General features: G+C 36.9%; 1 protein-coding gene across 1 annotated transcript; it reads left to right on the forward strand.

Annotated features, from left to right (window-relative positions):
* Window positions 1-316: 316 nt before the first annotated feature.
* Window positions 317-12,861, forward strand: trhr2 (thyrotropin releasing hormone receptor 2). Its single transcript, XM_083552098.1, has 4 exons — window positions 317-519; window positions 2,193-2,882; window positions 3,183-3,600; window positions 10,261-12,861. Exons 2-4 carry the CDS (start codon window positions 2,509-2,511, stop codon window positions 10,993-10,995), a joined length of 1,527 nt encoding a protein of 508 aa, XP_083408224.1. The 5' UTR covers window positions 317-519; window positions 2,193-2,508; the 3' UTR covers window positions 10,996-12,861.
* Window positions 12,862-24,520: the final 11,659 nt, after the last annotated feature.

The following is a 24,520-nucleotide window of genomic DNA, read 5'->3' on the forward strand; positions in this document are numbered from 1 at the left end:
CCACCAGGGGGCGCGATTGCAAGTGCTTCATTAATTTATTTTTTATTTCTTTCATTTGTATACAACCATACTTCTAAACCATTTTATTTCCCAATGAGGGATGTCCTATCTCCTGAAAAAAATAAACACTGCTTTAAACACGATGTAATGATTTTATACTTTGACTTTTTTATATAATATTTACAGTTGTGTCGTTTTTCTTTCATGATCATTTAATTCATCCTTGCAGGAATGTATCGTAATGACAAGATTTCTAAAGAAATATGAGATGATTAGTTGCACCAGAAGGGGGCGCAATTGTGAAGACTGCGTCCCGTTCATTCATTTATATTGCGGTTAAAAGAGCGCATTTTGTCCGCGCCTCTGCTGTCTCCTAGATGAATATTTTTTTCTGACCTCGATTAATACTACATATATTTTCTTACACAGCAGGGGTTGTTTTTTGAACCCAGAAAGAGCAGGACAGAGGTGCTTTGGACAGAATGCATGAAATCTGAACACCAAGAAAAGAAGAAAATGGTAAGAGATGCATTATTTACTGAAGCATTTCGAAGTTAGTTATCTGTATAATAATTGCACTGACTACTTTTTGTATTTGATATCCTACAAATTTTATCTCTTGTATAGCTACGTGGACTTTTATTAAAATTTACTGCAGATCATAGACGCTTCTAAAACTGACCTGAGATGTTAAAATGTTTCCAATGTTAAAGTTTATTATGGATAAATGATGTTTCAAGATTTGCCTGCACTTCAGCATTTAGGATGAGTACAATTGTTGCTTATCAGAAATTGTAAACTAGTGCATCTTGTTCTGCACAACAGACCACTGACTGCCTCCGCATCTGGCATTTACAACCTGTTAAAACTATGTGGTTAATATAAAATAATGAATGATGAATAGGATGAGAATTATAATTCATTCCCAATATGGTATGTGTCAATACTTTCAGTCATCAGCAATAAAAAACAAACAAACAAAAAAACACTGCCATTCCAAATCTGCTTTAATATCATGTACAATCCATAGCGATCATGACAACACAAACATAACAAAAAGAAGAAAAAGGAACTATTAGAGATAAGAGATAATGAGAGAGAGAGAGAGAGAGAGAGAGAGAGAGAGAGAACTCTAAAGGGCTACACTGACTGAGGAGAGCTCAGCTAAATGATTGACAGATTAATTCATATCACAGTTTTTTTATCAACACACTCGGTCTTCACCACCAATTTCAATCTTCGAATCAATTTTTTTATTTCCCGCACAGCAAGAAATTGCTCTTCTCAGGACAGTTGCTAGTTTAATATTTGTTAATTACATCACAGATGATACATTTACTAACACAACTGTAACTGTTCATATCTAAAAATAACCTGAAGTGTTAATGAAGCAACCTGAATGCCATTTTTTTTTCTGACATATCCTTCTCATGAAAAGTGTATAATTAATTAGTGTAGGAAAATATGTCAGAAATGAGTCCGGCCCTAGTCTTGCAGTTTTGTATGTTATAACACAACAGCACAAAATGCACACATCCACAGAGGTTCTGTTAAATGGTTTTTTTATTGTCTCATATTTTTCGATACAAAAGACAAGACAAGACAGAGACAATAGATGACAAGCCGCCAGTGTACATTAATAAGTTCAAATTAATTTTCTTTCTTTCTTTCTTTCTTTCTTTCTTTCTTTCTTTCTTTCTTTCTTTCTTTCTTTCTTTCTTTCTTTCTTTCTTTCATTTTCATATAAAATCTTTAAGCCCTTTTGCTTCGCACAACATTATGGGAACATCATGTCTTTAAAAATATACGCTGGCGTAAAAGAGTACAAACAGGTCCAAACCACTGTGTTTGATTTCTGAAGCTTTAGTGGTGACCTTTATAATTTTTTTCATTTTTCACTCTGCATTTCTAGACTGTGTCTCTTTTGTACAGAAACTTATTTAATATACACAATTAAAAATGAGTAACTAAGGGAAGAGAGAGAGAGAGAGAGAGAAAGAGAGAGAGAGAGAGATCAGTGCTGTTTCAGAAGGCTACAAGTCAGAACAGTTACATGCACATGATTTATCTACTTGTGCCAGAGGAGACGGACAAGCACAGTTATTGAGCAATTAACACAGGGCTGTGAAATCCTCTTAACAGTATGGGAGACTGCCATTTTCCCCATTGACCATTGAAATCTCTATTTTCAGGGGGATTGATTGGATGGAGGATTGCATTAAGCAGGAAAAAAAGGTTTACAAGAAATTACATGTGATGCCACTAATGGAAATATGGCTATTTAACCAAAACTGACGGATGGACGCTTAACATACTGTAGTAAACATAAGCACAGAAACCAAGCCTACACTTTAATTCTCATCCATACTGTTCGCACCCTTTTCCACCCTACCTGCAATTTTATATTTAACGTTCCTGTTCGCATTTCATTTTGCATCCTAGAAATTAATACTATTCCCCAAAACACACTCACTCAAACCTACACTCTTACACAAGCTTCAAGAAAACATGGCGGAAAACATGAGCTCAGTGTCCAACATCTCCCTGCTGGGCCAGGGAGACTCTGTGTCCAAATCAGTGGAGTATAAGACCGTGTCCGTGTTTTTGGTGGTTCTGGTATGTGGTGTGGGAATTGTCGGCAACATCATGGTGGTCCTGGTGGTTCTTACTACCCGACATATGCGAACACCTACGAACTGCTACCTGGTGAGCCTTGCTGTGGCTGACTTGACAGTGCTGGTGGCAGCGGGGCTGCCTAACATCTCCGAAAGCCTAATGGCTACCTGGGTTTATGGGCAAGCTGGCTGCCTGGGCATTACCTACCTCCAGTACCTGGGCATCAACGTGTCCTCCTGCTCCATCACAGCCTTCACAGTGGAAAGGTAAGCAGGCAGGACCACTAGGTTTTAATGCTTACACTAAAAAAACAAACAAACATGTATGCATTAAAGGTCTGGAGCTCTACTGTCACTCGCAAATGCCACAGTTAATCAGATCTGCTGTGGTACTTATTTAGTTTTGACAGGTCTCGAGTTATTAGCTTTATTTAGTATAAGGTCAGAGCTGGATAGATGCTGGAGTTAAAAACATTGTCTTTATTCAGTTAAACATGAAATGTACTGTAATAAGTCAAATGTAAATTAATTTCTATTCACTTGGTCTTCTATTTTTTGCTGTTACAGGTATATAGCCATCTGCCACCCAATGAGAGCTCATACGGTGTGTACGGTCTCCAGGGCCAAACGCATCATTGCAGGCGTATGGGCCTTCACCTGTGTCTACTGCATGCTTTGGCTCTTCCTGGTGGACATCCAAGTAAACAGCGATGGACGTGTCCAGTGTGGCTATCGTGTCTCCCGAGATCTCTACCTGCCCATCTACCTCATTGATTTCACAATTTTTTACGTCATCCCACTTCTGCTAGCTATCGTCTTGTATGGCCTCATTGCACGAATCCTCTACCTAAACCCATTGTCCCACCCACCGGATTCAGGCACCATCACAGCACCAACCCTCAGGAGAAGCTGCAAGGAACCTGCAGATGCAAGCAAAGGAGGTCGCCAAGGACGACCAAAAAGTGTAACCTCTTCTCGGAAGCAGGTGTGTGTGTGTGTGTGTGTGTGTGTGTGTGTGTGTGTGTGTGTGTGTGTGTGTGTGTGTGTGCATATCTCATTTACATCTAGACACTAATCCAGTTAATCTGTCACACTTGAGCTGAATGTTTGTGTGAGTGCATGTTGAAATACCGATGCACTGATTCATAGTAAAAATCTGAACAGTAGCTGAAAACACAGTTGTAAGTCAGAGAACAGTAAAGGAAATTTGAAGTCACAATAGCCATTCAGAAAATACAACAATGAGTACAAAAATAGTGAACCTTTATGAATCTTGTGTGCCTGTGACAAATTACTAATTTGTGTGACTCATAATAATGCACATTGTAACCAATCGATGTTAATAATGTATTTGTGTTCTTAGTGTTTTTCGTAGTTATTTTCTAATCATGTTTGTATTTGTGTATGTGCAATTGCACTTTGGGATACACTGCTGTATTTGTTGCTTGTTAATTTGACTTGCACTTCAGTACACAGGGTAAAATTGCATGTTTTGCATGCACCATTTCTAAGCCTAGGCAAACTAGGTGGTTGCCTTGGGCGCAACAAGGTGGTAGTGGGGGGGTACCAGTGAGCCCCCCCGCTTCGCCGCTACCCTCAACCATTTAAATTTTTAACCTGTTTTTCTTCTGAAGTTTTTTTTATATAAAGCATATGTTTACCTACTTGAATTTATGCAATTTTGCAATGATTATTAAATGTGTTCAACCCTTTTTTATGAAAGGTTACAATGATTTGTATGGTGTGGGGGTGGAGCACTGTGGTGGGAGGGCCGAGACAATAGGAATTGGTAACAACAGGAATCTCGCCTCGGGTGTCGAAAAGGCTAGAAATGGCCCTGCGTGTTTTGTGTACTGAAACACGGCACACATAGTACATAATCACCTAATCACAACTGTCTGAACTTATCAGTAATACTTGTCACCCTGTCATATATTTATTTATTTATTAACTTATTTTTACAGTGTTTGTGCTTTATTAAACTACTGCTATACTTTTATATTTGGTACACAGTTTTCATGTTGAAGCATGAAAGTGGCATAAACAACAAAACATAAAAATGTAAGCATGAACCACAGTTATGTTCGACAATGACAATCATCAGCCAGTGTTTCATACCGTGACATCTATAGCTATGTTAAATTCATTAAGAAAGTATTTTGTCTTTAAACTTGCCTCTGAAAGGGCAAAAACTGGACAACACTTGTCACTTTTTCGATGTCAGAACATACGTTAGTTTCAATCTCACTATGTGCAGGTGATGAAGGGAAATGCAGGTTTATAAATTCCTTGCCTACAAATGTGTATAACATTATATTGAAAAGTTTCCATATAAATATTCATTACTCTTATAACAACTCAAAAAGCCATTTTTGTGTGGCTTTAGCGACTTGAGCTCTTCCGAATTATTATCTGAACACAAATAAAATTGCTTGCTATTGATAAATGTTTGTAGGAAATGAATGATCTAATAGTCAAAAGAACAGAACACACGAGTGCAGTGGAGATGTAGTTGTAGGAGTTGTTGGCCAGAGCTAACCGATGAGAATACCGAGGTTCAGCCCTCATTAATCTCAGGAGCATTTTCTTTACCTCCCACGTTTGTTTGTTTTTTATCAAAACCGCAACATCCTGATAATGTAATGGCAGACCTTCGCCTGATATGTGGAAAAACCTGGATTTCAAGACCCAATCAGCAGTGATAACTGTTTTTTAGTTGACCGTGAAGCTGCAGAGTAGTATGGAAGAATGATAGTATAATATACAGTAATAATATAATTTCTAACCTCTAATATAATAGGGGTTAAACATAATTGTAGTAGATATTGATCATTGATGTATAGTAACTATGAAATGAATATGAATATAATATGAATATGTCTGTGCACGTATCTATGCACATCTTTGATAATGTGTACATAAAGCAGCTAACAGTGAAGCCCAGTATGTCAGAGCACTATATGTATTGATTTATTAAATCATTATAGATTAACATTTGGGTTACCGATAAAAGAATGATAGTAATTAGTGTTAAAAACAACCAAGCTTGTGCTTATGCTTAAATCCTTGCAGCATATTGTATATACATTTGTTGTTGATTTTACCATAAGCTGGGATATAAAGGGCATGAGGCACACAAATTAATTTGTGCAAATGGCCTTTTGGATCATATACATTTTGACTACAGACATATTTTGGAGATAAATTAGAGGCTATTATGGGTATTTCCCAACCATCCATTGGTAAAATCCTACCCACAGTAAAGGATTTCATGATTTCTCTTACAGGACTTAAGTACAGGCCAATTTCATATCGGACCTAAGTTGTCTGTTTTTACTCCAACCTTTCTGGCTAATATGTCAGATAACAGAAAGAATTCAGCACTTTAAATTTAGCACCCTTTTTCTTTTTTCTTTTTTTAGAAACTACTAAAGCAAACTAGTAACTCTCACTTGTAAAATAAGTCTAAGGGCAAGTGTTAAATTTTTCAATACATGACTGTACTTTATATCTCAAGTTTAAAATGACAGCCATTACAGTCAACAGAAAAGGTCTCTGGAGACATGAGAGAATATTTGACAATACAATTCTTATGTAGTTCTGTACTATTTTCAGTTAAAAAACTAAAAGCACTAAAATTAGCCCCCTTTCTGAAAAACTGAATCATGATGATTCAGAAATTAATGTACAAATACCTCGGACAAAACATCTCCTTTAGGGTGTACAGTAAAATATTTGATTCACTTAAATATTGGTGGATTATTCCAACACCTGCTGTTCAACTGTTCAATTATAACTGATTTTCTGTACTTTTTCTTAGTTTACAGTAACAGGCAGCAATTATTGTCCATTGTATCTGTGCATATGCAACAGTTTCTGTAAATAGAAATTGTAGGCTAGAAAACACTGCGGTGTTTCATTGTAAATGCTCATTAATATAATATTCGCAAAGAAACAAAGATGCTATAAATTGCATTTATTTATTCACTAATCTTTTCAATTGCCCATATTATATCATATTAGCTTACAATCATTTTCTCAAGCAAGCACAGCTTACACAGATGCATATATTTTTTTGTCACCAAATCCTTAATAAGTATCCTTAGTTACCCCAAATTTTTTTTATTTATTTAATAAGTTCATACTAAAAGGTTTAGTGTGGGTATCACACACACACACACACACACACACACACACACACACACACACACACACACACACACACACACACACACACACACACACACACAGCCCTACTCCAAACATTCTCATTCTCAATAAATCTTCAGGCCCAGAGGTGAATTTCAGACTACCTGTCAGTATATTACCAAAATGAAGAGTTACTAGGACTCACACTGATCTTGTGTGGATAGGCGAGTCCATATGACATTTTTGTGCTTACTTGGGTGTGTAAGTATTTGTGTGCGTGTGTGTGTGTGTGTGAGTGCACTCACTTGCTGGTCTGTTGCATAGATCATAGATTAAAGAGGGCTCCACTTGAGAAGAAGATTTGCATAATATGATTTGTGGTGCTCAGTGAAGTACGCTTAATGCTACTGATGAATCTGCTCTCACAGCTTAGGAATAAGTTCTTCCCTCCAACTTGTTTCTTTGTTCTCCCCACTTTACCTTTGCACCTCCAGCCACTTTTTTCATTGCTCAATTATCCCAGGTTCAGTAAACCTTCAGAATACTCACAGAGCTCCAGTGGATGAGCGTAAATTCTAGATTTGAGGGAAGTTATCTGTGCTGTGAATCGAATAATACTATTGTTAAGGCAGCGGCTTCCCTTTATTTCACTTAATTGTAAGCAGCAGGCTGTTTTGTTTGTTCCATGTAAAGACCTTGATTCTGGCTGATGAGAAATCACAGTAACCAGAGGTATTTGTAAATGTCACTGCTAGTCACACTCATTATCTGGCACTGTGATAATTAATGGAGCTCCTCCCAATCTCATGCCGCTTCAATTAAAATGTGCTGGGAATTTGTCACGAACGTCGAAGGTCTCGCTCACCAGTTGTCAGTCTGTCTGTGGTGTAGGATGACAAATAGCAATTAGCTTTGCAAGCTCCATTTTATTTACATGTCACTCGAGAGATTTGTAGTGTTTGTTTGGCAATTTCTGTACTTCAGGTTTTTTTTTTTTTACTTCATTTAATGCAATTAGACCTAAAAAAAAAAGAGAGAATGAGATCTGACAACAAAAGCATTTTATTTGAAAGTGTGTGTTGTCCAGAAAAACAAAGAAAATAAGAGGGCAGAGGGAGGCTTCATTCTTTCCTGTAAACGGTAAACTAAAAAGAGGGAATAGTGAAGTCTGATGGTGATTTTATTACAGCCCTCTCTCTGAGGCTATACACTGCCTGTCTACTCTCTGTCACCATGGTCACAAAGCCTCAGGGTGTATGACAGTGTGCTATTCTCTCACTCCATCCTTTGCTTCCTCATTTGCTCACTTCCTCACTCATTCACTCTCTCCCTTAACCCTTCCTCTGTCACTCACTTTCTCATGCTTTCTCTTTATGATGAAAATGTGATCCTAAGGGTCTGTGAGTCTAAAATGACAAATAACATTTAATTTCTCCCACCGTCACTAACTTTTTCAATCCCTCACTTACTCCCTTACTCCCTTACTCCCTCCTTCATTTAGCCAGTCATGTCTTCACTCTTTCACTTATTCATTTCCTTTCTTACTTGCCTCATTCACTCAGTTAGGCATAGCATAGAATGAAACAAAATTTGTTTCAACAAGCAGCCATATTTATTTTATAACATATGATGATGATGATGGTTTTAATTTACTTAAAACTATCTACTGTATTTTTTTTTTGGACAGCCTTGTTAAATGTTAGACAAAATTAGACAGGTTAGACAAAATACTTTCTATGGTTTGGAGAACTCTGTTCAGTGAACAGTATAATCATTACTATTACAGCCTTCAACTAACACTGTTATACAGCAGATTTGAATGCTACAAGTGAGTTCATACGGGCATTTTCTAGAGCAGAGGTGCCAAAATATTTCCTATAAAGGGCCAAAAATCAACTGATTGATTGAGGGCAGTGGGGCGAATGTAAATGTTACTATCAGTATTACTGCTAATATTATACCACACTGTATTTATTTTTTTAAATTAAGTTGCCAATGTATTTCCTCATTTATGATTTCATAATATTTAGATTAATAAATAAATAGAAAACATTACTCTGTAATCTGCTTAAGTAACACAGTTTGGTATAATGTTACAATTTTGGTAGTAACAGTATACCAAACTGTATTATATAAAAGTTGCCAAGGTTCTCCTCTTTTTGATTACAAAATATTAAAAAATATACAAATAGAAAATCTCAATTTCAATGTTTTCTAGTTCATTGAAACTCACAGAACAATGAAAGCACGAACAATCCCATTTATACTACAATAGGCTTCTACTTTTAATTTCAATGTACATTTTTGCCGCTTTAAAATAAAACAAAAAATGTTATAATAAACGTTAAAATCTGACAATTTTCCACTTTTCCCATAAATGGCATGGCAGTTTGGGCATCTCTGCTCTAAAGCATCATATGAAAGAATGACCTTAATTCATTTTTCAGCCAAATTACTAGGAATTCTATCCTAATAAGATAAACCCAAGCTTTAATAAGAGCACCTGAGGCTTTCGGATGAGCTCTTGACCTGTATCTGCATGAAATCTTGCACTCGCTCAACTGCCACTTAAATGGCTGATTGGAAAATAGTGTGAATGAGCAATTGTACAGCTGTTCCTATTAAAGTCGTTTTACCACATTGAGCTCAGATATGAGTAGATGTATGAATACTACTATAAAGTTAAACGGTAGTACATATCTGTTTATACAAGAGCAATAAGTACAGTATAATAACATAGAAGAAAGCTGTAACTCTAAATGGACTCTGGCAACGGTGTCACCTGTAAACATAGCAGTATGTGAGCTGCGTGATTATCTGTGACTGTTTGCAATCTCTGTTATCTTTTTATCTTTGTCTGTGCTCTCCACTAAATCTGCTGAAAGGTATTCTGTCCATTTAGTTCTGTTCAATGAATTGAACAGAGAGTGGTCAATGTGTTCATAAAAAAGACCCAAAAGCATCTGTAAACAAACTGACACAATAAAAGCGGAGCGACTTAGTTGTGCTCAGTGCTCTGGACACACTTAGTAACAAGCACTGCATCAATCCAAGGGAGTTGTTTAGAGCAAAAGACAGAATAATTTCTCAGGAATAAGAAACTCTTGGCTGATGCAGGAAGGAGAATTAGATGTTTATTATCTTGCTTGACAACCCACAGTTTAAACTTTTGTGCTAAGAAATGCTTTTAAAGCTCATAAAACTCCATTAATATTGCCACTTTGCAAATCCACCAAGGTCCACACATTGGGCATAATGAGAAACAGAATGGTACATTGCATTTTCTTTGTATTTTTACCCTGGGTGGTGCAGCTATACTTCGCTTAAGCACTTGAAGGTCTGAAGTGGTCCATAATCAGCTGTACCAACTGTGACGAATAACTCATAAAAACTGTATTACAAAACACTCTTGCCACTGCATATTTTTTTCTGGGTCGCATATAGTCTCGGAGTCATCATCAGCATACCCATACTGTGTCATCTCAACTCTCCACAGGTCACCAAGATGCTTGCTGTGGTGGTGATCCTTTTTGCACTGCTGTGGATGCCATACAGAACGCTGGTGCTAATCAACTCCTTTGTCAGCATGCCATACCTGGATGCCTGGTTCCTGCTTTTCTGCAGGACGTGCATCTATGCCAACAGTGCTATCAATCCTGTAGTGTACAACCTAATGTCTCAGAAGTTCCGCTCTGCATTTCGTGGTCTGTACCGGTGCCAGCAGCCGGCCAGTCACCAGCGTAGCCTGTCCTTACTCCAGACAAGCTACACTGTAGCGAGAGACCCTCGAAGCACTCACATCAGCAATGGTACCAAAGAAACTGTGAAGGGAATCAGCTGTGACACTGCCAACCAGGAACCTAGCAAAGAAAGCCCCCTGGCTGAAAAGAAAGACGCTTCAAAAAATACTGATATTGACAATAATGGCATGGATAAGCTGCAAGAAAAGACAGATGAAACTGACAAAGTCCAGAATCGAGGTGATACTGCAATCCTTGCCACTGAAACTGAAATAAAAGGAATTATGAAAGAAGATAATGATCCTGGCTTGGAGAAAAAGATTGATAGCACACACACTGATATAAGAAAGGATGTGGAAAATTTTAATAATGTTAAAAGTGATATGACTCTAGACATTACCCGCTCTAATGCAGAGATAGCTGTGCCAGCCTCTGATGAGATTGGCCATGCTAAGAAAAATGCTACGGAATTAATGCATAGCACATTGTAATCCCTTCAGATCTGAAAGGGAAATTTGTAGGGGTTAGAGTTGTATAGTTTATTGTCCTGAATTGAAAACGCTATTGGTTGTTGTTAAAAGGACAGCCAAAAAATTCCATTTCAGACAGGATCCAAAAGATCTTGTCTTTGCATGTGCTGATGAGACAGTTTGCGTCAGAAAGACTTAGACCCTATCACTGCATCAATTTTTCTGGACAACACCATCTTTGTGTCGGAGTTTTGATGTGTTCTTTTCATTTGTGTTACATTAAAACATATGCCCTTTCTTTCTGTATGGAGAAGCAGAAAGTAATGAATCCAGCTAAGTGAGCACATAACCCACTTCTGAATGAAACAGAATGGGTCACACAGCAACTGCTACAAGACACTTTAATCTGATAACATGGCCTGGAGCATCAGGTCAGCACTAACATACATCCGTGTTATCCGTTCAGCTAACACGAGGCATTCAAAGGCTGGCTCTGTGCCACTGAAAGAACAGAGAGCATGGCTAGGGGAACTGACTTGTAATGCATCAACATTTGTTCCACCTAAAAGCTTTAGGAATGACGGTTTACATCTATTTCATCTGCCAACATGCTCAGAAGCATTAAGTCCTCCGGGTGGCTTTTGAGTAATGAATGCAGATTAAGTCAGAAAGACAGAGAATCAGACATCAATTTACAGACCCATCTACTTATCCATTTATTTATATAAAGGGAGTCCACAACACACTTTAGGACAACTATTGTGTTCTGCTGAAACAAATGAAGATGTATATCCTTTGTGTCTCTGTGAACAAAACAAATCTTATTCTGATGTGTCCTGATACTGAAAAGATTTGTAAGCACTTCTTTTGTGTACTCAGTGCCAAAATATTTATTTAAATGTTTTACATCTATGTAGAACGCAGCCATTAATATGATTTCCAGTCCTAAACGGTAATTTTTATGATGCTATAATGACTTAAGCACCATCATGCTTTAATGTGCATTTTACAGTTGTTCTTTTTCAAAAGCAATCTGTTACCTTGTGTAAATGCTTTATTGTAAAGCCTGTTGTTTATGCCTCTCTTGTGCTGTTTCCCTAAAAGGAGAGATTATGATAAGATCTTGAAATTGTTTGTGGCAGGTTTTGTGGCTTATTAAACTAATTTTAGCTGTGCCACATTTAGAGCTCTGCCTGAAAGTCGGAATTTTCATTTATCTCATCAGGCATCTTGTTAGAAGAGCCAGCACCGTTCTGCTTGTTGCCGCTTTAGTGCTCGAGCTATTATTTCTGTACTGTCACATTTCATTTGATAAGCATTGAATGAAGCCAGTACCAGTGTAAAGAGGCTCATTTCAGAGTGCTAAAGTGGAAAGGGGGTTATACCGATGTGTTTGCCACACACACACACACACACATACACACACACACACACACACACACACACACACACACACACACACACACACACACACACACTGCTGTTTTTCTGATTTTAATTGCATTGGTGACAGTGATGGAAAAACAAATTGTTTTCTTTTAAGGATGGAGAAAATGCATGGCTTTCGCTGAGGAACTGTATTAGCTAAAGTGAATTTGGTGTCACAGCAGAAAACCCACAAGGGAAGATGTAACGCCTTTGGTGTGCTGCTTGTAAAAGCATTTTTTTTTTTTAAATCCACTTGATATTTGCACAGTTCTCAATGTTAACTTACTGGAATCAGAGCTTAATGTATATGTGAGTTCTGTGAGCCACCAAGCCTGTGTTATTTTCTACATGCAGAATATATTATTATTATTAATTGTTATTATTATTATTATTATTATTATTATTATTATTATTATTATTATTATTATTGTGATCACACCTATATTTTGCTGTGTATGATGAATAAAGCTGAATAGATAAATGCATGGAAAATCTTAAATAGTTCATTTATTTTTTAGTAAAATGTATTATGAATATGAAATATAGATTGATTTTAATTTTTTTTATCTATTAGCATTTACATGAAACTAATAGTGGTTTTCTTGTTTCGGGGGGTGTACTGGAGTATGTTTAGGAGTGTTTAAGGTGATTCATTTTATTTATAATAAAAAACACAAATCACAATCTGGCATACCTGAAGAAATGTCAGCAGTGGGTATAAAAAAACTATGGGTTAATTTTTATGCCTGAATGAAGCCGTAAGAATTTGCTAATCAGAATCAAAAAAGTCAAAATGACAAGTATTCTTACATTAGAATATAAAAGTGCTGTATATATTTACCTTGGGGTTAATTGGTCAATCCTAAAAGGATGCGATCAGAATTATAGGTAGTGAGGTGTAATGAGGAGTTAATAATGCACGTACGCACATCACTCCTATTAGATGCTTATTTGAATGATTGCTTCTCTATATATTCTATTAGTGTTTCTTTTTGGTTTATCAAATTACCCCTTGCCTTTATGCAAAATAATTGTTTAGTAGAGAATAAAACCCTACACTTTTTCTTTCTTTAGAGTGCATTTTTGATCCGAGAGAAAAATAATTATTTTGCACCAACATTAATATATAGAGAGCCTGTTGTTGTTATTGGACCCATTACAAATAACTAGCTTTAAACAATGTATTTTTTCGATTAAGGGACTGTGTTCTCTAAGGGTTGTGCTGAAAATTGTGAGAATCTTTGGTTGGTTTGAGATTCCAAATAGTTTTTTCTTCCAATAACTCATACATTCATAACATTGTGAAAATGATTTATTTTTTTTTTTTTTTGTGATTTACCTTTAATACCCATGATCCATCTTTATCCCTTATCTACCCTGTGTCTGGTTTCAAATCCCATTCTGTCCTGCCTTTGTTTTTTTAAGGACTGGCAATAGTGACATGGGAGTAGGACTTTTAATCAAGTTGGGGCTTAACAGCAGCCTTAGTGCTCACATACATGACTGTAAAATGGACCTATCCAGATTCTGTAAATATAAAAACAGCAAAAACCGTAAAAAAAAAAGTTATGCAAGCTCATGCAACAAAAAAATCAATGGAGTGAGATGAGATGTGCTCACACACACGATCACACAGACACTATTAATTTAAGATTTTGTCTGCTTCTCCCACACTATCTGCATCCATTAATGCCATGTCTGCATTGTAAATAATGCTAGCTTTTTTCAAGCAATTAAATAGCTCATCCACACAAGTTTCAGCCTTGATCGATCTGAACAGGTGGCTTATTACAGCAATATCCATCCAATGTTTGAACTTGAAAAAATAAAACCTCCCTAAATCCCTATGTAATAAGAAGGAACTGCAAACCAGCAGTGACTGTCCCCTTGATCTTGTTATAGGAGCTGTGATTTGTTGTTATATGTAGCTAAATGTAAAAAATAGCAATATAATATGGCTGAATACAGCATGGTATAAATGCATAGGTTGATGTGTGCCCTGGCAGCTGGTTGCTAAGGCTACATTCTGTTTCACTTCACTTTCACACGATTACACTGGCGGGTTGTAGGCACTGAAGATAAGGCACCCCTGAATGGATTTCCAATCAGGTGCAGTGGGACTAATCCCATCGCTGATAAGCCATCACAAAACTAAGGTGTCGTTCAATGAGAAGAGGCTCATGGGCACACCAGCTGTCTGCTGCCACATGCTTCTGACCCTCTGAGCACTCCATATTAAAAACTTAATAACACATATCCGTTATGCTGGCTTTGATCCTAATCTTTTTTGTCCCTTTGTTCCATTCTTTGTTCGTTCTATGCCTGAATTGCATAATTATGAGTCACTACTGAAAGTCAAATTCAGAAGTTGAAAACAACATAAAAAAAAAATCTCACTGCTGAGGTTAGAAAGCTGTTTGTCCAAATATAGAAGATGGACAGTTTTATCTGAAGTGTTCCCATTTCAGTACAGTCTCTTCTCTTTACTCTGATGACATTAGTTCACCTGATTCTGTCGATGTCAGATTCTTTGGAGTCAGGCCTTTTATCATTGGCACTTAGAGGACAGAATGTGAGGCATGAAGACAGCCTCCTGAATTTAAAAGGAGGTTGTGATTCAGGAGCACCCCTGAATGTATTATTTTCTGTTTTTTAAACTACACAGAAAGAGGAGTGCCATAAAAAGAAGTGTCTCAAGCTCTCAGGCTTATTTCTACATCTTGACATAAATCTGTGTAAATGCCTCTATTTATTAACTTGCTTCACACTAAATATGGTCTGGGAGAGAATGGAACAAACAGTCTTCACTTAAATTAATGTTATTGTTACACATAGCCACATGCATTTATACATGTTTAGATATTCTTAATGATGGTCAAACCAGTCCTTGAATGGGATTCCAAAGGTTCTGAATGTATTTACTTTGCAAAACTTGGTGATATACATTGTTCTTACAATCTGTTAGATTGTAGTGCAGGACTAATTTTGCAGCAAGCCCAATCTAATATTAAGCAAGAAGGACAGGCTTAAGTACGAGCACAGAATCATCCATCCAAGACAGAAAACATTGTATGTATAAAATGTGCATACTCTGTATAAATGTATAAACTATTTGTAAAATATTTAGAATACATTTATAATCAGCCTAGAGCAAGAAATACATTGGCATACCGGCTTTAATGTTACTGTGCCTGCTGTGCCTGTGTTTCACTTCCATTTATTGACTCCCTTTGACTATATACAGTACACATTCAAAAAGCAGCAGTGCAGTCAAACCTCCCTGTCATATTGTCATATTGGCTCACTCTCACATAACATTTTTAACATTCACACGATCATCTCAGAAATTGAGGTTTCCTTGCAAGCATAATTGAATTAAGTAAAAGAATATTTTATATACAGAATATCACAAAGCTGAGTACACCTCATATTTTACCAACCATTTTAATATATTTTCTCAAGGGACAAGAGTATAGAAATGATACTTGGATATATTTTAGAGTAGTCAATGTGCAGCCTGTATTGCAGTACAGATTTACTGTCCTCTGAAAAAAACATTTAAATACAGCCATTATTGTCAAAATAGCCGGCAACAAAAGTGAGTACACCCAAAGTGAACATGTCAAAAATATTTTGTGTAAGCACCATTGTTATTTAGCACTGCCTTAATCCTCCTGGGCATGGAATTTTTCAAAGCTGCACAGGTTTTTGATGGGATCCTCATTCACTCCTCCATAATGACATCATGGAGCTGCTGGATGTTAGACACATGGCGCTTCTCTACCCTCCACTTGAGGATGTCCCACAGGTGCTCAATAAGTTTCAGGTTTGGTAACATACTTGGCTACTCCATCATCTTTAATTTCAGCAAGGCAATTGTCATCTTAGCGGTGGGTTTGATGCTACCACCCCCATGCTTGACTATAGTCAAGACACAATTTTTTTTTTTACTTTTCTTGCATCGCCACACATGCTGGACACCATCTGAGCCAAACAAGTTTATCTTAATCCCATCAGACCACAGGACATGGTCCCAGTAATTCATGCTATTGTGCAGGTTGTCTTCAGCAAACAGGACAGGGTGACGGCCATGCAAAACGACTTGTTGTAGTGGACCTTCCTCTTGTGCAAGCTCTAAGGCAATGCTGGCAGCACTAATGCATCTGACGCACAGCACGAGGAGTCCATAATTATATCTAAGTCCATAGTTATATCTAAGGTCTGGATACAAATGTGCGCAGTTTTGGATTTATCTGCTGCATACACAGTCTTAACTTTTAACTCCTAGCCATGTGTAACCGCAGATGTTAGATCAAAGAAATCCTTGTGTTCACATAGTGAAGCACAGTGAAACTCCATCTCCTCTATAATCAGTTAAGTGAACACTAATCAAGCATGTGACCAAATAAAACCATTTGTAAACTGTAAATTGATTCACTTATGTCTCAGTGCTTAGTCCTACATCTGGCAGTGCTTTAATGTGTGCATCTGGACAAGCAGAAGGATATGTTTTGACAACAAACCAATTTTGTAAATCACTCTAAATAATCTTGTGTGACGAATGGCAGAATATAGATTGAAATGTAATTGTTTTTCAGTGCTTCAGAAACATAGCATGCAATCCACTACTATTTATAAAAAAGTACTGAAAACCTCCATTTATATACCTCTCTTTATATCTCTTTATATTTATATATACACCTCTCTTTATATCTCTTTATTTTTATATATACCCTTTCTTTATATCTATCGTTGTCCCTCTAATAAATTAATTTCTAATCCTGTCCATCGCCGTTACTCACAATTATAATCTCAGCATCTTCAGCTCTGCTACCTCCAGCTCCACCTCCTGTCTTTTACTCAATGCCACTCTCTCTAAACCATAAAACATCGCAGGTCTCACCACAGTCCTATAAACTTTCCCTTTCACTCTCACAGATACTCTTCTATCACAAATCACTCCTGCCACTCTTCTCCATCCACTCCATCCAGCCTGCACTCTTTTCTTCACTTCTCCAACACACTCTCCATTACGTCGCACTGTTGACCCCAGGTACCTGAACCCCTCCACCTTCTCCACCTCTTCTCCCTGCAACCACACCACTGTACATGTACTCTGTCTTACTCCTACTGACTTTTATTCCCCTTCTCTCCAGAGCATACCTCCACCTCTCCAGGCTCTTCTCAACCTGCTCCCTACTCTCACCACAAATAACAATATCATTCGCAAACATCATAGTCTATGTAGACTCCTGTCTGACCTCGTCCGTCAACCTGTCCATCACCATTGCAAACAAGAAACCAGTCTGTCGTTCCTTCTGCACACTTCACTGCTGTCACACTGTCCTCATATATGCCCTGCACCACCCTCACATACTTCTCTGCCACACCTGGCTTCCTCATACAATACCACAACTTCTCTCTCTGCACTCTGTCGTACGCTTTCTCTAAATCCACAAACACACAATGTAACTCCTTCTGACCTTCTCTGTACTTCTCCATCAACATTCTCAAAGCAAATAAGGCATCTGCGGTGCTCTTCCTCGGCATAAAACCATACTGTTGCTCACAGATGGTCACCTCTTCTCTCAGCCTGGCTTCCACTACTCTTTCCCTTAATGTTTTGCCAACCTCTTTCTCCTTATGCTCTCCTGCACTTCCTTATTCCACCACCATGTCTCTTTGTCTTCCTTTCTATTTCCAGATGTCACATCTAGTACCTTTCTAGCTGTCTAGCTGCCCAATCATCCAGCACCTCTTCACCACCAACAAGCCCCTGTCAGACCTCTTCCCTGCATCTCACACTACAGTCTTCCTCCTTCAGTCTCCACCATCTTATTCTTCTTTCAGTCTTCACTCTCCTGCTCTTCTTCTTCACCTCCAAAGCCACCCTACAGATCACCATCCAGTGCTGTCTAGCTACACTGTCCCCTGCCAACACCTTACAGTCTCCAATCTCCTTCAGGTTGCATCTCCTACATAGAACATAGTCCACCTGTGTGCACCTTCCTCCACTCTTATAGGTCACCCTATGATACTCCTTCTTCTTAAAATACGTGTTCACCACTGCCATTTCCATCTTTTTAGCAAAATCTACCACCATCTGCCCTTCCACATTCCTCTACCTAAGACTATTACCTCCTCATCACCTCTGTTTCCTTCACCAACATGGCCACTGAAGTCTGCCCTTCACCAATCGCTCTTTCCTAGGGACACCTTCTACCATCAGAAACTCTCTTTACTTCCACTACACTCTTACTAAACTCTTCTCTCAGGATCACCCCTACACCATTTCTCTTTCCATCCACACCATGATAGAACAGTTTAAACCCCCCCTTTCAATGTTCCTAGCCTTTCTCCCTTTCCACTTGGTCTCCTGGACACACAACATGTCTACCTTTCTCCTCTTTATTATATCAGCTAACTCTCTCCCTTTACCAGTCATAGTACCAACATTTAAAGTACCCACCCAAACCTACACTCTCCTCAACTTCTCCTTTTCCTGCTGTCTCTGTAGACGTCTTCCTCCACTCCTTCTTCTTCTTTACCCAACAGTAGCCCAATTTCCACCCATAGTTCCCTGTTGGCTAACAATACCTGTGGCGGTCTGACCCGGCCTCAACCGATCAGATATGAAAGTTTGATTCGTGATCCGCATATTTGATTTGGCACATGTTTTATGCTGGATGACTAAAAATGCACTGGCTTGTGCAACCCTAATGGCTGAGAATTGTGTATTCTATTGGGATAAAATGAAATCAATGCAATACCAAAAGACAAATCTGATTTTGTCTGATTTTGGCAGATAAACCTATTAGTTTTGTGAGATACTGATCAAGTCATTCTCTCAAAGCATTCTAACTTTCAATAGTCTTCACAGCATTATAATAATGATTTCCCTATCGTATTTGTTGTTCTTTAACTATTCAAGTGTGAGAATTAACAAACTGACAAAAACAAAGATCATTACAAAATGTATTAAAAGGTTTAGTACTTTAAAGTGAATCAGTTGTAATATCTGTGTTATTGATTTATTTTTTTGTTGGAATACATTTCGATAACACGATTACCTGTCACATTTTACTTAAGATGATGTTGCTTTTTCTTAGTTTTTGTGTACTGTTTAAACTGTCTGAATTTTTTATTGATGCATGTTAATTATCTTAGTTGTGGTTCATTTAGACTGAGGAGAGTCAGAGCACACTGTGTTCTTGTGGACAAATGAATTTTCACACCTCTTTCACACCTGCAGTAAATACTAAGTAACTAACAAAATGTTTAAACTTAGATACCTCTGTTTGCTATGAAGTCAAACAATAGTACAGATTATAGGAGTCTTCTTAGTTCAGCAGTGTATGATTTCTAATGCTTTAATTTTCTGCTCCATTTAATGTTTTTTGTTCTCTTTCACATGGAGGATGAGAAAGATAGGATAATCCCTCTAAGCTTTAATGGCACGTTAAATTACAAGTGGGCGGTTTTTTTTTTTGTACTTCTGAAAACAACCGCTCATTAACAAGTGAAACGAACTTTTGGGTGGCTAACATTGGTGTCTACAGCTTACATCAAAGTGTGTGGTCATTTCTTTATTTGTTTAGGGAAAAAAGGTAGCAGAATAATTGGGTGAAGTCACCAGAAAGACACATTTTAAAATAGAATAATTAAAAATAGGTACAAAATCTCTGCTAACAAGCACTGTGGAAAAAAGTTTTTAGTGAAAATATAGATATGGCATATTTCATACTATAGCAGACAAGTAGTGGAGCTTTGAAGGTGTTTGAGTGTGAATTATAATAATAATATTTTTTTAAACAAACACGCTCTCCAAAAAATGAAGTATGTAAGTAGGTAAGTTGCTAATTGACTAAGTGACTTACTAACTAACTGACAAACGTCTGCTTTAATTTGCCAGCCTAATTGACTTTTTTTTTTTTTACTTAATTTGCTTAATAGAATTTTGGCATATGTTTTTCTGGATTATGTTCATGAATTCTCTAATGACTAAAATGTTTTAACACAGAGCCCTGAAAAAATGCTTTTGCTTACATTAAGCTGCCTTCTTTTCAAATCTTTAATGAGCTCAACATGCAAATATTGCTTAACTTACCTTTACTTTATAATATTACATAATATTAACTTTCCATTTAAATATGATCAAACAGAACCTGGAACATTTTACATGAATTTATCAAGAGGTCTTTCTCTTCAGTGATGCTATTTACAGTACACTTGTGTTACCAGAACCTCAGGGGGCATTTTAGTTGAAATTGTTATAAATCAGTGAGGGAATCAGAGGCTCATTCTTGATTACAGAAAAATGTCAGACCTGGACTATTATTCAGTGCATTCTTCATTGTAATATTCTGCTCTGCTTTCACTTTATTCATTTGCATTTCTCTAATGATATTGATATTCAGACAGAGGATATTTATGTTGGACAATAATTAGTTTTTGCATACTGTATCTGTTTGCAAATCTGTCAATTATTATAATGACAAAGAAAACCTGTTGTCTTTTTAAAAGCTTGCTTAATCTACTAATGAAAATATTTATCTATGAAAGATACTGTGCTCCATTTTCAATAAGCGGAACTCATTCATGATTATTTTAATATTGTCACTGCATTATTACACAACACTTTCACAAACAGTTACACAACACATCTCACCAAATGTTATTATTTTTAATATCTTACTATTCATTTTTTTTTTATTGAATATCATGTGATAACTGCAGACTGGGGAAACTCAGAAATTCCTTTCTGAATTGCCCCTTTTTAAAAGACAAATTATTTAGAAGTTAAGATGACATTTGTTTTCATTAATAAACAGATTGGTTTATAGGTAAAAGTGAATAGGTTTAGGCATTGCATGGACATATTTAGAGATATTGTCTTTAAAGAGAATCACAATTGTTTACTAAATACCTAAATTCAGGGAGTCATGGTTTGATTTGACCAAACTTTGCACTTTGTTCTATCTGCTGGAATCTTCTTTCACTGCCCCAGTGTACAAAAGACTGTGCTTTCTCACAGATAGTAGAACGTTCTGACATTCTGACAGAAGATGTGGCTCTGTTTCCTTCTGTATACTGTGTTAGACATATTAACACTTGGTCAATATCTAAAGCTTCCAACTAAGAATAAACACTTTTATTTTCACACATTTCCTCAGTGATATTGACATTGTATTAGGGGCAGTGCAGGGTAGGTATTTGGCTGTCTAGTGGTCTGGGTGGTCTTCAGTAATTAACAGCTTCTGGCATATTAATTCCATTAGGCATGCTGCACTGCATTGCCTGAGCCCCACTGCCCACGCACCTCTGTACGTATTGACCCAGAACAGTGGGAAAGAGACACACACCTACAAGAGGCAGACAAGGAGACAAACTCTTATAAATAACCCTAAATGGTCCTCCTTTACTATTTCACAGAGAGAGAATCAGAACAGCAAAACAAAACCAAACAAGCCATCAGTTTAAGAAGTGCTACATGAAGAAGCTGTACATCATATTTTTTGTGTATTGCCCTGTACACAAATTGTGGGTAACCACTCTTCCTGACTTAAAGGTATGGTATATTGATTAATTCTTCAACTAAGCCCACCACTTGTATGGGGTATGACTATGCTGTGTGAATTATACTTTCAGACTTATTTATTTATTCAACCCTAGTAAGTATTTTATCCTTATAAGCTCCATGTTGAATCTTGAGCCTATCAGTGTAACACTGGACCATAGCAAGGATTAGAATAGGTCTAGAATTATAGCTCTACCTTCTGCTAAGGTCCACATACTTTTACTGACAATAATAATAATACATCCAGTGTAGTTCACTTCCTTTTTCCACATTTGCATTTCAAAAACACAAGCAGTAACAGATACTGAAATAAATGGTGGTGCTGACTCAGTTCAGGAGAAAGTTAATGTTATAAAAAAGTGTGATAAATTGCTTAATCATGGACTTGTTTGCATATTCATTGAATCATTGTGATCATGATTTGCATATTAAAGCATGTTCCACAACAAATGGTGACTTTCTGAAGACACATAGAATAAAATAATAATTGTATTATAGAAAACAGAATATTTGTCATGACACTATGACAATGAAGAATGTAGGCATTTATAATATAAAATCAACCCAACTATTTGCATATTTACTAAATTCTTAAATATCAGGAATACAGAGAAAAGGAAGCAATTACAATAAGCAGTTATTACAGCTTGCTATAATTGTTTGAAAATATGGTCAAACCATAATTATGGACTAGTCTTTGAAAAACAGTGGTGATACAGCATAGATGTAATCCATGTGCACACATGATAAATGATTGGTCATTTGGCCAAATAGCAATCAGAAATGGGTCATTAGGAACAATGTTGATAGGCAATAAGTTATTGGGAACATAGGCAAAAATCAAACTGCAGGTGGGTTGACTGAGTGTAATGTGATGTAAATGGGAGAAGTGTAGAAATGTTGTTAACCTCAGTTTGAAAGATTTTCTCTTAGAATGACTCTTATGGTTTTTTTTTTTTTTTATCAACTCACTAAAGAGACCAAATCAATAGCAACAGTCGCTAAGTTAGCATAATGCTGTGCACCTAAAGAAATCACAGAGGATAGGGAAAAGCATACATGCTTTATGTTCACGAGATGCTTGAAACACCTATAAAAAAGTCCATGGTTTTTCTTTCACCCTTTTTATCAGAAAAAAAAAGAACATATCTAGGGGCACGACTAGGAACATTTTCTAGCCTCTGCTTTCTGTCAGATAACTTTTATCTTGTAAAAAAAAAAAAGTCATAAGGTGCAGGACATGGTAGGAGATCATGCTGTAGAGATAAGTTTCAACCATCCATGGTGCAGATGAAATAATAAAATCTGACTGATAGATTAAAACAGAAGGGAAGGAAAAAGTTTAGAGATTTTAGGTTTAGAAAAGACCTCAAAACTCCCCAGATGAAATACAATCTGCAGGTTTCATTAAAGCATATTAGTATAGCAAATGTGTAGGTGTCAATGTTTCACCTGCTGTTTTTCATTTATTCCTGGAGCACTGCATAATAGTGCTCTCCATTCAGCAAGGGTTTCAGGGCTGGAAATGTCATATCATTTGGCATTTCCACTCTCCACAGGGTGTGAAAGAGAGAGCAGCTTAATTTTGGCACTATATTAACCATGCCATTACCTGCCACTTATATACTATATATATCTGTGTGTGTGTGTGTGTGTGTGTGTGTGTGTGTGTGTGTGTGTGTGTGTGTGTGTGTGTGTGTGTGTGTGTGTGTGTGTGAATGAGTTAATGTAAGAAAGTGTAAAGGAATTTTTCTCCAGCCAGTATAAATTGATTTTGTATTTAAAAAAAAATAATAATAAAATAATAATAATAATAATAATAAGTGCCTATCTCTCATCTGTCCTGTCATTATACTCAAGCCAAAGGGCAAATTAACCTCAATTATGGAAATGTTAGAGTATTTCTAATCAGTCGTACTGTTGACCTCAGGTGACTGTCTACCCATATTGATCTTGTTAAGATAAATGAATGTGTCAAAGTTTATGTGCTGTGGGCATGCTGTGCTAAGAGAGGGAGAGACTTGGTTGTTCCACTCATGTGACACTCATTAGTTAAAAAAATAATCCAGGAATAATGTCACTAGGATTGTATATGCATATATTGAGTCCTCCTTGTTATTACTTCCCATAATCCAGATTTATTTCATCAGTTTGGCTGTGAAACCTACCTCAGACATGATTTGTAATGGATGGAAAATCAATTTTCCTCACAGCTCATTGATTTGCACTCTTAACAAGTTTAAATTTGATAAGCCAGCTATATCACATAACATCAGCATTAGTCTTTATTTTAATTTCTTCGGCATACTTTAAATGCTGTATCTATACTGTATCAGCTCTGCATCATAATCTAAGATGGCTTTCAGAGTGTTGGACTATCTCATTCCAAAAATTCCCCACAATAGGGTCTGGAGCCACCATGGTGAAGAACAGGACAAAAATGGCTACTGAAGGTAAATGAGTCAATGAAACAACTAGCCAGGTATAGTAGCAAAGGCATGATGAAGTGTCAGATGTAGATGAAGAGAAGGATGGCAAACT

The sequence above is a fragment of the Silurus aristotelis genome (genome assembly GCF_946808225.1).
Source record: "Silurus aristotelis genome assembly, chromosome: 10".
NCBI classification, from domain to species: Eukaryota; Metazoa; Chordata; class Actinopteri; order Siluriformes; family Siluridae; genus Silurus; species Silurus aristotelis.